The sequence below is a fragment of the Fulvia fulva genome, chromosome 13 (assembly GCF_020509005.1).
Source record: "Fulvia fulva chromosome 13, complete sequence".
NCBI classification, from domain to species: domain Eukaryota; kingdom Fungi; phylum Ascomycota; class Dothideomycetes; order Mycosphaerellales; family Mycosphaerellaceae; genus Fulvia; species Fulvia fulva.
Window position 1 is genome coordinate 556,498 of NC_063024.1, and position 16,220 is coordinate 572,717.

Below are 16,220 nucleotides of genomic sequence, written 5' to 3' on the forward strand. Positions count from 1 at the left end.
TTCAACTTTGTGATCTCGTATACGCCCGGTCAGGCCAACTCGATAGCCGACGCCCTTACCCGTCGCCCTAGTAACTCCCTAGTTAATCGAAGAGGGGGCCGGTAAATCGTAGAGTAACAAGTCATTAAAGAGCACAACCTCTCTTCCGAGCTTCGAGAGTACCTATCGAACGGCTAGCCTACGCTTGCCGCTTCCTTTACTACTCTCGTGCTCGCTCCTACCTACCTTAACGAGAGTAACGATAAATCCGAGCCTAAAGAATACGCCTCGGACGCTAAGGACTTAAACGACGATAAAGAGGGCTTAGTAACGACCGACGGCTTATCCGAATCAGACTTTAAGGGGTTTAATAATAAGGAGCAGCCCGAAGGCATTATAGTACGAGTACGAATAGCGTACGATACCAATATAGACGCCTAAGAGTTAGTTTAGGCCCTTGAATCTAGCGCGAGGACATTCCCGGGCTTCTCGCTATCCGAGTACGAGCTCTAGGAAGGTGTCGTCTACTTCTATAAGAAGCTTTACGTACCGTAGCCCGAAGGCTCTAATATCCGAGCTAAGATTCTTTAAATTATCTACGACTCCGCCTCTAGGGGTCACCTAGGCGTAGCTAAGACCTACAAGCTCCTCGCTAGGTATTACTAGTAGCCGTAGTCCTAGAAGGACGTCCGCCGCTACGTGCTAAACTACGCTACTTACCGAAGAGCTAAAGCTAACCGCTACCGTCCCTACGGTCTCTTATACCCTCTCCCGGCTCCTAATTGTCCGTGGAAGTACATTACTATAGACTTTATTACCGATCTTCCTTACGGCAAGACCTTTAGCGGCGTGAAAGTAAAGGCCCTTCTAGTGATTATAGACCGTTACTCTAAGGACCGGTATATAATCCCGTACTAGAGTATGACCGTAAAGGAGACTACTCGCTTGTTCTACGAATTCGTCTAGCGCTTTTAAGGCCTCCCGGATAGCATCACCTCTAACAGAGGCACCTAGTTCATCTCGTACTTCTAGAAGCATCTATATGCTATCCTAGGCATCAAGTATAACCTCTCGACTAGTTTTTAGCTACAGACCGACGGCTAGACCGAAATTACGAACGCTATCCTCGAGTAGGTCCTTCGTTACTTCGTCGACTACTACTAGAAGGATTGGCCTTAGTATATCCCTACGGTAGAGTTTGCTACTCGTAACTAGGACTCGGAGACTACTAGCTACTCTCCCTTCTATACTACGAGAGGTTACTACCCTCGTATAGGTATAGAACTAGAAGAACCTCTCCCGCCTACCGAAGACGTAAACGAGTAAGTAGTAGACGAGTTTGCTACTATACTCTTATAGATCTATAAAGAAGTTCACGACGAGATAGTGTACGTATAAGTAATCTACGAGGATCAAGCTAATCGTCGTCGCTAGCTAGCTCCCGACTACTAAGTAGGCGATATAGTCTACCTTAACTCTAAGAACATTAAGACGGACCGCCCCTCTAAGAAGCTAAACTAGAAGAACCTAGGTCCTTTTGAGATCACCGAGCGTATTAGTTTATACGCCTACCGTCTAGCTCTTCCTACGAACATAAAGATCTACGACGTCTTCTATTCCGTACGCCTTCGGCCGTCGGCTAAGGACCTATTCCCGAACTAAAACTAGGACATACTAGGTCCTCCCGATGAAGTAGAAGTCGACGAGCCTATTAACCTACCTTCTAACGACTATACCGTCCGTAAGATCCGGGGAATCCGCGTAGAGCCTAACGACGTTAAAGAACTACCGCCGATTAAGTATAAAGTCGAATAGTAAGGTTACCCTAAGTAGGATACCTTATAGGAACCTATCTAATATATTATCTTCAATCGTCAAGTAATCGAAGAATACTACGCCCGCGTAGACGGCCTAGAAGTTAATATCGGTAGGCTCTTCGAATCTAAGCTCTTCGACGGGGCTTACTAATAGTATATCGACTATAATATTAGGCCTAGGCCTAGTACTAAAGCTAAACATTCTCGATATATAGAACTACTACGGCTTCGTAGGAACTTAGCTTTATTCGGGGGGGCTACTGTCATAGTCTCCCTATAGAGTGTATAGAAGGTAGGGACAGAAGAGCCTTAGAGTGCTTAGAAGTCGTCAAGAAGTGGTAGTCTAGCTTAGTATATAAGCGCTAAGAATGATATACCCCGTAACATTTACTACGGGACCTAGCCCTCTACATTCACCCCTCTACTAAACCTTAACAAATTCACCTCGGCTCGTAACTATATGACTTACGGTACTCCCGCGAGCACCCGCGACTACGCTAGACCCTAGAAGAAGCACGTAGAAGACTCGGAACGTAGGGCAGGTTAGAATAAGGTTTTGAGCAAAGCTACTAAGCGCGGCTTCGTACGGGTTAGCCCTATTAATACGGGGACACGTACTCGCGAGGGTCGCGTATAAATATCTAGCCTTCCCTAGGCCTCTCTTGCTTTCTTCGTCTTTCGTTTTGTGTAGTAATTATACTATACCCTTTTATATCTACACTTCGCACCTATATTCTCGCTTTCACCCTTACATCTTATAGGCTAGGCTCTCGCCCTAACAGTCGGCTCGAGCCTAATCCCTAAATCCTTCTCCTACTACTTTACTAATGCAATAAGTTCTTTTACATTGTTAAGCCTTACTGCTTTTAGCTACGCTAATAATTTCCTCTCTGCTTTGATCTTCTAGTTCTAGAGAGCAACTAGAGCATCTTCTCTTTTCCTAAGAGGAAAGGTCCACTTCTTCCTAGAGAAGTTGTTAACAATCTTAAGCTAGTATTTGAATCCTAGTCTTAAGATTGGTAGTAGGCTACATATATTAATAGATATAAAGGCAAGTCTTTCAGGTCTTCTCTCTATAACTTTACCTTTATACTTCTTTATCTTTGCTATTGAACATACTCTGTACTAGTGAAAGCCATCCTTAGGGATAGGAATAGGTTCTTTTAAGTCTATTACCTTATAAAGATTCTGGAGCAAATTCTTCCTAAAGTGTACAAATCTTCTATACTAAAGCTCCTACTGCTTTAGGTCGGTCTCTAATTAAGCAGTCACAAAGGCATTCTCTATTAGTAGTGCACATAATGAGTAATGTGCCCGTTCTTATAGGAGAGGAGAAATCTTATTAATAAATAGAACCCCCCTAAGGAGATTTGTCTAGATAACAGTCTTACTAGAGGGGGAAACAAGAGAAAATAATAGAGGTTGAACACTAAACTGCTTGCTAAACTAGTTCTATAAAACCAGGTTTACTCCTAGCTTAGGTATTAGCAGGACATCTTCTAAAACAACTTTTCTGCTAGCTCTCCTACTCATCTCTACATTCCTAATATAAGTAGCCAATAAAAACCTACCTCCCACTTTGATCTATTTCTTCCTTATTAAGGGAGTTATAGATCTAAAGAGGTAGCTTTAGTCAGTTATATAGGATAAAGTATAGGAGTTAAGTAACTACTCTAACGAGGGGAACTTGCCTTAGACTTCTATAGTTGAGTGAGCCACTTTATCATACTCATTATCATTAGACATTGTCTCTAGGGATGAGCTGTATAAGTCACGTGACTCTTAGGCGGAAAAACCTTTTCTAGTCTTCTTTGCTTTAGAGGTATAAGACTAGGCCTAGTTCTTCTAGAGTGACAGCATATTAGAGCTGAGTTTCTTCACTATTTTCTTAAGTTCTTCTATAGAGGACTTCTCTCTTAGTGTCCTCCTTGAAGTAGGTAGTAGAGTTCTCTTCTTCTTGACATATGTTATATTCTAGGAAGATAGTAGTTAGGAATGAGATCTAAGGACCTTTCTTGCCTTAGGTAGACTAGGGCAGTCCTTGATTAGATGATCCTTCTTATAGAGAAGGTAGGAGAGTGGTCTTGCTAGACCTAAGGGCTTGACCTAGGTAGCTGCTATACTATACTTAGCCTTAGAGGGATCCAACCTAGCTTCTTAAGATTTAAGGATCTTTAAGGTCCTTTTATGATCTATCTTTAGCTAAGCTATAATAGTATCCCTAGCTATATAGTAGTTAGGTGGCAGTGAGCTTAAGAGCTAGGTCATCCTTATATTAGCTTTCCCGTAATGCTAACCCTCTAGGTCAATATTAGCAATCCTTTTTCTAAGAGAAACTAGGTGTGTCTATACAGATCTAATAGTGAACTCTTCACTTATCTCAAAGGTTACAAATTGCTTTATAAGCTAATATGTATAGGTTAGTAGCACCTAGCTATACTTGTTCTAGAGATATACCTACTTCTTAGTAGCTCTTCTAGCTTTATATAAGCCCTTAAGCTCAAATTTATCTTCTTCTATAATTCTACTAAGGATACTAAAGTTGTACACTACATTATGTCTTGTCTATATTAGCGTATTAAGGATCTCTTTAGTTGTAGCCTCTTCTTAGAGTTTTAGAGTCTTGCCCTTAATGTTATTAAAAGACACTTCTATTAGGTCATCAATTATAAAGAATGCTAATTAGCTCTCTATCTTATATCTCTAAAGGTTAAACTATCTCTTCTAATTGTCCCTCCTAAGAATTAGGATTTTGCCTCCCTTCTCCTCTGTCTTCTCTTAGTATAAATCTATAATAGATTAGATATAATGAAATAAGGTGTGTATGTTCTAAAGTAGTGGCTCAGATCCTACTAAGGCTTCTAGTGTAGAGTAGGAAAGTTCGTAGGTGTGGATACTAAGGCCTACTTAGTAAAGTAAAGAAGGAGCGGTATGAGGTCTCGGGGCTAGGATATAGGTCTGTCTCTCCTAGTAGAGCTTCAAATAACTTACTTAAAGTCCTTCTTAATAGTATCTCGATACAGTTCTACCTATAGAGTATCTTCAAGGTATTAGCTTTAAGTAAGCCGTATAGAGTCCTTATCTAGGTTACCTATTACTTAGTATCGAACTAAGCTCCTTAATAGGATAGACGGGGTAGACTTCTAATTCCTAGATGTTTTCTGCTACGATAGTAAGGGATATAAGTAACCTGTACTAATATAGGTTGCTCTTATTCCTATACAAACCCGGGCTTATAACCTATTAAACAGGTACGGGTAGATAGTAGCGGAGTGGAGTAAGAGATCAATCTTTAACTAACTAATAGCACGAGTATATAGTAATATATTAGGAACTAATATGTTGATTATATTAGATGTCTATCTAAGCTAAAGGGGAGAGAAGGTATCTCCCTATAAGCTAAGTTATTATAGATACCTTAGGCTACTAGATCACTTCCTAATTATTGACTCCCTTTAAGATACTACATCTTAACAGTAACTATAGAAAGAGAGGTAGAATAACTAGGGTGTAGGGTATAGTAGACGCCCTTAGCTAGCGGGATAACCTAAGGAATAGTTAGCTACGAAATCCGCGGTCAAGCACCCTCCGAAGCTTATCTACTACTATACAAGGGTATAGAGTAGTATAGTAACCTAACTACGAAGCGTATATATCGGCCTCTAGAGATATCTATTATAGAGGAAGGTTCTAGAATATACAAATACTAGCTACCTCTACGGCTATTACTCCTAGAATATACGGTACGTACTCCTCGTCTATCCGAGGTAGTTGCTAGGAAGAGGGGAGTAGATAGTAAAGGCGAGGAACCGGACAATTAGGGTACTCCGTAATAACGTTAAGGACCTACGGTATATTACGAACTAGATACTAGAGAAGGGCTAGCTAGAACAGTATCGCCTAGTAGGAGTAGTATAGGAAGAGAGGATACGGCGTAGCGCGACGAGACCGGCTCGGAGCGGGGGCTAATGGGGTAGTAATATAGACTACGTACGTTTAGAGAGAAAGCTAATCTAGATAAGGAGAAGTTAGGGCGGGAAGGTTTTTCACCTATTCGGGTTTTCCTTTGTATATAACAATAGATATATACCTATATAGGCCGAATAGGGTCCTAGAATAGAGGAATAGCAAATCTATCTATCTATCTATCTATCTATCTATCTATCTATATACTAAAATGCTCGCCTATATATACGTTATTAAATACGTACCTTAAAATGCTATATACTAAGAGTCTACCTTCCCGAGAGCAAAGAATAGCAAAGTCTTAGCGCTTATTAACGTTGATAATTTACGATAAACTTTTATATATATAGCTATAACTCCTACTATAGTGTATTTAATATTACGAAACTCAAATTATCGATAGATCTATATTGGTTCTATATTTCTAGAAATTTGTATTCTCGTATCTAGCTATACTACGAAGTTATATCTTTTTTTTGATTTTTTTTTAGAAAACTCGCGATTCAGCGGACCGGGAAAGCCGAGTGCACCAGGTGTTTATGCTAGCGTTCTATCGCAAGCCACAATGGTGGGGCCCTCGCCCGGCGCAGTTCGAGCTGACTAGGTTCACTCTTGGTCTTGAGCAACACAGTAGCAGCGCGAGGGCACAAGAATTCTTCAAGCGAAATGGGCGATGGATCACCCGGAGTGCAATCTGCTGGAGGACTGCTCAAACCAGTGCGACTTCGTCTACGACAGCCTGACCACATCTGAGCCATGTCTCCGCCTGCTACAAGTATGGCATACTTCTCGGGATGCAGTGGTGACCTGCTCACTATCGACGTACAGCCTCGCGAATGCACCGACCTATCAAGCACTGTCATACACATGGGGCAGGCCCGACATGTCCTGCAGCATTCTTCTAAACGGCTCACGCATGCCTGTTCGTAAGAACCTCCTTCGTTTCTTCCACGAGGCTCGAAAACCTAATGCATGCGCTACTACCTACTTCTGGATTGATGCTATATGCATCAATCAGAGTAATGTCGCCGAGCGTTCTCAACAAGTCGCGATGATGTCGCTGATATACACAAAGGCTGCGAACGTGCTGCTGTGGCTTGGGCCAGCTTACGGCGAGAGTAGAGCTGGAATGAGAGCTATCTCAAGACCCCTGACAGACGAAGACATGACTCGGATTTGGTGGAAATCTGCAGGATCTGGAATTCGTCGTATGTGCGAAAGAGGATACTGGTCAAGGCTCTGGATCCTGCAAGAGCTTACACTTGCGCGGTCCATCACGGTACTATGTGGATCGGTGCAAGTCTCATGGCAAGCCTTTATCAACTTCTTGGAAAGAGCACAACGAGCGCCTCCGCTGGACACCCGAGGAGTGAACCTGGAGTACCAACCATCTCTCAAAAGTCCAGCTATGTCGATGATCCATCAAGTGGCCGAGCAAGCGGGATCAATCTCATTGCACGACAAAGTCCTGAGTTCCGCTCATCTGCGTTGTCTCGACCCCAAAGATAAAATATATGGCCTACTCGGTGTGGTAGATTCGGCAAGTCATGGAATCACACCGGACTATTCCCTGAGTGTGCAATCCGTGATGCACGATGTCTTACGCAGCCACTTCCGAGTCGAAGCACCACGGAGCTTCAAAGATGTGCGACAACGCTATGAGAATCTGGCGAAGGCGGTCGGAGTCGACGTCAGGAGCATGTTTCGAGTCGAAGATGCCGTTACCGATAGCATGTTCCTCGAAGAATACCGGCAAGATATGAGAGACTTTCCGCTAATCTGTCGAGATACTGATGAGGAAGATGATGGTCAGAGTATCGAACCTCAGATCAGTCTTTGGTGGGCACTGCAACATCGCCATGAGCCTATTGTCCGGTTGTGTCTTAGAGATTACATACAAGCCGGGTCGATGCCTTCGAGCCTCAATGTATTGCTCCGGAACTTGGACGAGACAATAACCAGGGAAAGCATACACGCGTATCGAACCGTTGAGAAAGCTCTAGAGTTGAGCATGCACAATTTACCAGAGCTACCACTCCAAAGAAGACGCCATGATCGGGAGGAAACGCGACCACTGCTACTGGTTGATATGATGCTCCATTACACATCACAAGCAAAGTACTCTTTGCGTTTTGGACTTTCAGGTCTTGATCGCGAGATCGATACCCTCAAGACCTTGCGTGCCGATTCTCGCAATGTCTCAACGCGCCATTTCCAAGGGACCTATGTGCTTCACGTAGCGGCGGCCTTGGGTCGTACGAAGTTACTGGAGTGTTTGATAGCACACGCAGATCTTGATGTCCAGCAAATGGACCGGCAGGGTAGGCATCCCCTGTCTTTAGCTATCCAGAACGAGCATTTGGAAGCTGCGCGTATCCTCATGGACAGCGGTGAAGCTAGCGCGAATATTCTCGCCCGCCGCATCGTCCTAGATGAACAAGCATCTGCCACAGGAGCTTTCACCTCGTCAGTCGGCGCGGCCACTCCCGTATTGAATCTAGCTGTCGCCCACGGAGACATTGCTACGATCGAGTCAGTGCTATTGATGCCTATGATAGATCTGGGACTTCGCGATGAAGACGGCCACAACGCGCTTCACGAAGCTATCAAGAAAGGCATGCCACTGGCAGGTCGGCCTGTTCTGCGCAAGTTACTGGCCACTGAAGGTATTGATGTCAATGCACAGAACAAGTATGGAGAAACTCCATTACACTGCGCCTTGCGCCGCGATCTGACCTCCGAGGAGCTCAAGTTCACGATCGGTGAATTGATCGCCCACAAAGACATCAACATCAACGCGAGAGCATACTCAGGCTGCACCCCTCTACACTACGCAGTGCGCAACGTTGCCGGCATGCTCGGTGAAGAATCTCACATGGATGCCGCAACGAAAAGAGCTCAGGTGGCGGTCAAATGCTTGCTACAGCACCCAGACATCGATGTTCTAGCACGGAACGGCGCTGATGAGACTCCTCTGCGAGCTTTCAGAAATTGTTGCGGCAAGTCGATGCGCCAGTACGTCTCACGTGTTACAAGCCTGCTCGTGGACAGGGGCGCAGATCCCAGGGATGCTGTCTACCGTGTTTTTGGACCGCTCAAGATTCAGCCTGCGTGTACGCATTGTGCTTATCATGAAACGAGGACGTGTAATCTGTGTGTACGGCGTTTGGTTCCTGGTAGGTGGAGCTCGTGATCATGAAAAACGACGCCCAGGCGCATTACTCTAAGCGAGATCTTCCATTCAACGCATCAGTAGCGTCACGGATCACTTCCAGAGTTCATCGTGCTGGCACAGAGGCCTTGCTACAGGATGCTCAGCGACTGAGGATAGATCACCTCGGGCAAACGAACATCCTCATCTCTCACCATACGTTCGATACTGGCTGCCAAATGCCTCAATGTGACGGTGTGCGAAACTGGGTGTGGCGAAAGCTCACCGGCTTGCGTCCTTGAGGGTATAGCATTAGTAGAGAGATGTAAGACGCGGACAAACACAACGTGGTCATTGGAATGATCGCTTTCGACACATCGGACAGCCGTACCTTCTGATACGAACATCAAACACGTTTGTCCGGCAAGGCATGTTGCTGCCGGACTGATCGTTCTAGGAATACGTTATGAAGACTAGGTCAACAACTCTGTCAAAGCATAAAGCGAATGTGGGCTTGAAGTTGACGCAGTGATTTGTCAAGCAAACAACATCTCACCGAGCTCACCCGTATATAGCGAGTGAGTGGGGGAGGGACTTTTTCTGAGAAGCATGCACCAGCATTACGCAAGTCGAAACTATGGTGGCACCAACTCCGACGGTCAAAGAGGTAGACATCGTGCCGAACAGCAACGTAGTCTTCCTCTGCTCTTCAAAGAATATCTAGCGCGCAGCTCAGACGTGAGAACAAGCATCTCATACTCCAAAGGCTCAACTAACATCCTCGCAGCTACCACTTACGTGCATCCGCCACCGTACTCACTCTCGCCTCCCCTGTCTTTGCCGCGCTATTCAGCCCAAGTCTCAGCGAAGGGCGCAGACTTATGAACGACTCCAGCCTTGAGATCCCACTACCTGAAGACGATGCCAACGCCCTCATCATCCTCTTGAATGTGCTGCATTACCGTAATGACCAAGTCCCAGATGCTCTGTGTACTCACGACTTGGTAGACGTGGTCAATCTCGCAGACAAGTACCTCTGCAAGGACAGAATCCAGCTCGCTGCACGACTGTGGGTACGGAACATGGAAGCTGTGACAGACGCTTTGAAGCTCGCTAGGTCGCTCACCGTCTGCCGCCAAATGGAGTTTGATGGGAAGTTCTCGACTATCTGCCGTCGGATGCTGTTGTATAGCACTGGTGAAGCGAAACTTGATAGTGATGAGTGTCAATATGGAAACCTTGAGGAGAACTTCAAGCTTGCTTTTGGTAAGTCAACGGCATACCAGGAAGGTGAAACGTCGCTAATGCTTTCTGCTCAGAGATGTTGCAATCGGACAAGGAGTATCGCTTCTACAAAATCGACCAATTCATCAAAACCACCATCAAAACCTTCATCTGGGCTCGACGATCACACCCCAACAACACTTGCGACTCGACCTGCCACGTCGCCGAGCTGGCCACCTACGAGCTCTTCGACTTGTTGCGAACCAAGCACCTCGAACCAGACTTCCTCTCCTGCTTCGAACTGTACATAGTCCTCGACGCCATGAAGACAATGCCCCAATTCCCTTTCTCACACCGCTATCAACCATGCTCATCAGGGTGTATATACGACGAGCTCGAGAAGAAGATGGCAGCCGGCACCTTCGCAGCGAAAGCGGAGGAGCTAACAGCACCGACGAAGCCTCTGTGTCTGGCAGGGTATAGAGTGCATGGAGACGTATGGGGCGGGTGTTGCGGTTTGAAAGGAGGTGTCGCGCGTTGTAGACACTGCGATCCGACGCTGTGGGGCTGTGGATGTTGTGGCGTCTGCGTTCACGCTGCTCGACAAGGCTACAGTAGGGAAGGTGAGCGGTTGGCGGAGGAAGATGTTGAGGAGAATGTCGAGTGGACTGAGGCGGCTCGTGCTCGGTGCGAAGATCGTTGAGTTGCGATGTACACTTTCTGTTGTCATGGTTCCAGTGATGGTGTTGATCACCGCTACCTGGCATGTGCAAGGAGTTGTGCGAATGCGGTCGCCTCCGTTTAGGTGGATGAGCATGGCTCGATGGTGTTGTGGTGCTGCAACTTTCTACTTGCAGTATTGAGGAGTCAGAGCGAGCAGACTGAATCTATGGTGACCACTTGAGATAGGTCGTCACCGAAATCCACAGTAATGTGAAGTCCTCAACTCGTCCCCACCCCAAGCCACGCCACAAACAACATCACCACCCACCCCAGCACCCCCACCCCAATAACAGCCGCAATCCCACTCAACCGATCAAACCAGCTCGGCCTCCTAACCACATCCAACCTCCCCTTCCCACTCTCCCTCTCAACCCTCCTCCACGGCACCCCCATCCCCAAATCCCCCAAAACCTGCTCCGCCACCAACGCCCCACCCGCCAACACAATCGGCACCCCCGTCCCAGGATGCGCACTCGCACCCACCATATACAACCCCTCCACAAACCTGCCCTCGCCTCTGAACGCATCCCCCACAACCTGCACTACCGTCCCCAACGGTCCTAGGCCGCGGGTGAGATCATCGAGGGGACCGGCGCGGCGGGCTTTTGTCGAGGGCCGGAAGCAGAGGACGTTGAAGAAGGAGTGCGAGAGGCCTAGGATGGCGCCTTTGTCGAGGTTGAAGCGGGAGCGCCAGGTTGTGGGGTCGTTGGTTAGTTCGGTGCTTATGAGGGGGGTTAGGTCTACGCCGGTGCGGGTGGCGATTGTGGTGAGGATTGTTTTGCGGGCGAGGGCGATCATGGAGGGCCAGTTTTGGGTTGAGGTTGGGGTGAAGCCTGTCTGATTGGATGGTGAGGCATCTTTGAGGTGGCCGTTGGATGTTGCTGTGCCGTTTGAGGTGTTTTCGTATCTTGATCGTTCGTCATCCACGAGATGTCCCACCGGCACAAGCACCACGACTGTATCCTTCCCCTCCGGCGCCGCAGTAGGGTCCACTCTGCTGGGGACATTGACGTAAAAGCTCGGCTCATCTGGTATCAGGTGCTTCTGGAAAATCGAATCGAAACTCTCCCGGTACTCGTCCGCTAGGAAGATATTATGCGCCTCCAACTCCGGCACCTTCCTATCCAGCGCCCAGTAAAAGCTAATACTGGAACAACTCCCCGGCCTCTTCTCCAGCGCCTCCGCATAAGCAGCCTTCTTCGCGCTCTCGCTCTGCGGTAGCAGGTTGTTGTATGCATAGACCAGATCCGAATTATTCACCACCACATCCGCCTTCAACACCTCTCCACTCTCCAACTCCACTCCCTCCGTCTTACTCCCACTGGCATCAAGCAGAATCCTCCTCACAGGCGTACTCATCCTAAACTCCACCCCCTTCCTCTCCCCAACCCCCACAAGCGCCTCCACCACTTTATGAAACCCGCCAACAGGATACCAAATCCCTTCCGCCAACTCAGTATACTGCAGCAACGAATACGTCCCCGGCGCATCAAACGGCGACATCCCCATATACATACTCCCAAACGTAAACACCCTCCTCAAGCGCTCCGTCCAGAAGTACTTCGACGCGCGAGTCCAAATCGATTCGAAAGGATGCAACTCAATCAAATGCCGCAAAAACTCAGGCCGCAACATACTCACCACCCCATAAAAATTCCTCAAAAGAACCTCCCGCACACTCAACTCATAATGCCTATGCGCCTCCCCCAAAAACCCCAAATACCGCTCATACCCGCTCTTCCCCTCCCAGCGTTCCACCTCCCCCTTCATCACGCTCAAATCACTACTCAATCGAAACTTCTCCCCATCATGGAAATGCACAATATAATTCGGCTCACACTTCACCAACTCCACGCCCTCCTCTTGCAAACTCGTTCCCAGCTCTGCAAACGTCCTCCGAAACAGGTCCGGCAGCAACAACAACGAAGGGCCCTGATCGAAACGGTGCCCATCCGCGTACAGAAGCGAGCAGCGCCCGCCGGTGAAGGAGTTCTTTTCGAGGACGGTGACGCGGAAGCCGGCGTGCGCGAGGCGGGCGGCGGTGCTGACGCCGCCGACGCCGGCGCCGATGATTAGGGCGGTCTTTTGGGGGGTGGCATTGGGGGCCATCTGGGAGATACGGTAGGCGCCGTGGATATGGTAGTTGTCGGTAGTTGCATTGTGGAAGTGGTGGTGGAAACGGGGTGGGAGATCTTGACATGCAAGGTCGACGATGCATGGAAGTGGGGCTGGCGGGAAGCTTAATGACGCAAACACCATGCTGCCAAGAGATCGAATGGCTTGCGATCTTTCCGGGTTCCGAGATACCATACGTATCTCGAAGAGAGGGCAGAGTGGACCCACGGAAGCACGGATACTGTACGATGTCAGCAGATGGATCAGGCTGTCGATGTGCAACCTAGTGAAGTCTCATTGTAGATCGTATGATGGTCACTTGAGCATCAGGTGTTCACCAATCTCGCATCGAAGGGTATCTAGCGCTATGCATGCATTGTCCTCCATGAATACACCCCACCATAACTGTATCTGCAAATGCGAATGCGAATGCTCTATACACATTACTCCTACTAGCTTATGCATCCCTCCTCGGTCCCAACAAAGCTTTCCAAGCGACTGCTATCCTCTTCCATCTCGGCACAGTCGCCCGTCCAGCTTTCACCCGATAGCCAGGCGTCCTCATCTCCCTGCCAATCTGCATATAGCTCTCCACAGCCACTCTCATCGGCGCTCTCGCGGGCTTCGGCAGCTTTTCTATCGCTCTCACGCTATTCTTGTAAAAGTCGAAGCCACGATCCAGCAGTCTCCCACGGACTGTCTCGACCTTCTTAAGGAAGAAGTCGTCCACGCCTCCCGTGCTGCCGGATTTGGTGTTGTTTGCGACTTTCATGAGGCCTGCTGTGAAGGCTTCAGGCGTGAGTTTCTCCTTCTTGAGCCATGCGGGTGGGACGTAGCAGCGTCCAATCTCGGCATCGACTCCGAAGTCGCGAGCGATGTTGATGTATTGCAAGGCTATGCCCATGTCGTGGCCGGCAGCCATTAGTCGTTTGGCTCTCGCATCCTTCGTGCCTGGGTAGTGGTGGAGGACCAGTTGTATGCATAGCAATGCCACTGTGCCAGCAACTCTCGCGCCGTATAGGTCGAGATCATCCTCGCTCTTGATCGGTCCATTGACACCTTCCTTCTTCTCTGTGAAAATCAAGTCCATGTCGAATCCTCGGAGTAGCTCGTACAGTGGCTCCTTCCCAAGTCGCCGCGTAGGCATCAGCAGCAGCGTAAGCTGTGTCTCTGGAGGGAAGTTCTGCATAACGTATATTGTCGCATATCCTTGATTCGCGTCTTGAGGCTGGACAGCCTTTCCGTCTTTGTTCATCTCGGGTGCTCCATAGCACAAGTCCAAGTACCTCCGCAGCTTCTTGACCCACTCTTGCGCTTCCTTCGGACTTTTGGCATTGTCAATCAGATCGTCCGCGACTCGGCAGAAGCTGTACAGAATGATCAGATCGATTCGTAATCGGCCCTGAAAGGTGCTGCTCGCGAGGAAGAAGCTTCGCGACTTGCGCTCGAGTCGAGTGACGGCTTGTTGGAGACCGAGTATGCGATCGTCGTCGTACGCGTAAGATGGTAGAAGCAGGGCGCGAACGAGTAGCACAGGCGAAGGTAGGTTCGGGACTTGTGGGAAGTGCGCTGGAAAGGCTGTAAGAACAGCCACAGCATTGTCGAAGGCTAAAAGTCCAAAGACGATCAACATGTTCGTTAGCAGAAAGAAGAGTGCTTCCTCAATCTCCAACCCAGGCCAGAGTGTCAAGCCGGTCTTCGTTCCAGATTCAATGACCCACGTTCCACGCTTCAGAGCTAATGTGTCCACGACCCAGAGGTATAGCGTTGGTAGAGCAATTGGAAGCGCAGTGCAGTACAGCGGCAACGAGATGATGAACTGGTATGCCAAACTCCATAGTAGCAGGAGGAAAGGTAGCGCCCAAAGCAGTATGAGGCCAAGATATGTCCTCTCCTTGTTGGCCTTCACGAAGTCGATAGACTTCCTGAGCAGCAGCGACAAGGCCATCTGCCCACCCAGCTTCATGTACTTCCATCTTTGCCCTGCCCTCGTCTTGCGATCTTCCTTGACCAGGTATGTCTCCTTCAGTACCGGCTTGCTTGCGATCAAGTAGAGCAACGTTGTGTTGTAGGTCTGAATGACGAAGAAGAAGACCTCCTCAAGTGGGATGTGGTAAAGCTTTGGACCGATAATGACGTTCGGAGGATACGACCAGACGTTGGTCTGGATGAGGTAGCTGTCCCATGGTATCGTCGCAACAACAGCAATCGTGATCAGGAAGGCAATGCGGTAGAGGTCGAGACGAGTCAAGAGCGGGTAATAGAGGACCGTGAGGAGGAGAGCCGGCGGGATGGTGTAGGTGAGATGTCTACGCACAAGTCGTGTAAGTAATTCTGTACTCTTCTTCCACATGTGCTGCAGATCGTAAAGCAAGGCAATGCAATGCAATGGACGGGTAAGGTAGGGTTTCTTCACACATACACCAGCGCATAGTCGTAGCCCATGTCCGCAGCCACTGCACGGAAGACGTGAGAGGTCCGGGCGTTCGAGAGGTGGGCGATGAATGAAAGAGTAACGGCGATATGCTTCCCGCGATTGTGTTTGCCATTACAACAATGCCGCGAAGTCGCTCATTGTTCTCGACCGTCCAGGACGTCGCAAGTAGACTGTTGGAGTGTGAGTGATGACCAACTGGAAAGCATGCGCACCAATCCCAGCCGGCCGCGGAGGCACTCGCCAGCGAAGGAAGATGCTTGGCTCGGCGGTTGTGGTTGAGAGGGAGCTGAGGAACAACGACGCCGCATCATAAAATCGGCATAACAGTAGTGCAGAGATCCGGCGATGCACTATGCCATATATCATGAGGCACAAGCGAGATGGCGATACCACACTTTCTGCAGGCCAGTCGAGCTCAGCAGAGTTCCGGGTGTCATGTGCAGTGGAGTGATGAGAGTGTTTCCAGCAGACGTCATCATCACCTTGCAGATGGCAGAGCTTGAGAGCTTGTCACGTGCTTGTGCCTTGATCGAGCATGCAGAAGACGTGCAGCGTGGTGCGGGGACATTACGGCAGAAACAGGCGACAACACGAGAGGCGTCGTCTGAGAGCTCCACTTGCAAGATCGCATAGTGATGCGAAGGGCCGTCGTCGGCAGCATGTGAAAGCGAAGTCTGCTTGATCTTGTTGAAGCGACATGCTTCCCGCCGCTGGGACGTGAAACGGGAAAGAGGAGGCCAAACCAACCCAAACACACCTCCACTAGCATCCTAACTCTCTCTCTCTCATGTGCTCACGCTTGGCTTGA

At 48.6% G+C, this 16,220-nt stretch overlaps 3 protein-coding genes across 3 annotated transcripts; 1 reads left to right on the plus strand and 2 right to left on the minus strand.

The window, feature by feature from the left end:
- Window positions 1-9,794: 9,794 nt before the first annotated feature.
- On the plus strand, window positions 9,795-10,840 carry CLAFUR5_14249 (uncharacterized protein; the record flags this gene model as incomplete). The annotated part of the gene is made up of 2 exons (XM_047913397.1): window positions 9,795-10,179; window positions 10,233-10,840. The coding sequence occupies 2 exons, from the start codon at window positions 9,795-9,797 to the stop codon at window positions 10,838-10,840; spliced, it is 993 nt and encodes a 330-aa protein (XP_047769521.1).
- Window positions 10,841-10,984: 144 nt separating this feature from the next.
- Window positions 10,985-13,119, minus strand: CLAFUR5_14250 (Phytoene desaturase; the record flags this gene model as incomplete). The annotated part of the gene is made up of 2 exons (XM_047913398.1): window positions 10,985-11,024; window positions 11,366-13,119. 2 exons carry the CDS (start codon window positions 13,117-13,119, stop codon window positions 10,985-10,987), a joined length of 1,794 nt encoding a protein of 597 aa, XP_047769580.1.
- Window positions 13,120-13,432: 313 nt separating this feature from the next.
- CLAFUR5_14251 (Bifunctional lycopene cyclase/phytoene synthase) lies at window positions 13,433-15,420 on the minus strand (the record flags this gene model as incomplete). Its single annotated transcript, XM_047913399.1, has 2 exons — window positions 13,433-15,284; window positions 15,398-15,420. The coding sequence occupies 2 exons, from the start codon at window positions 15,418-15,420 to the stop codon at window positions 13,433-13,435; spliced, it is 1,875 nt and encodes a 624-aa protein (XP_047769581.1).
- Between the last annotated feature and the right edge of the window lie 800 nt (window positions 15,421-16,220).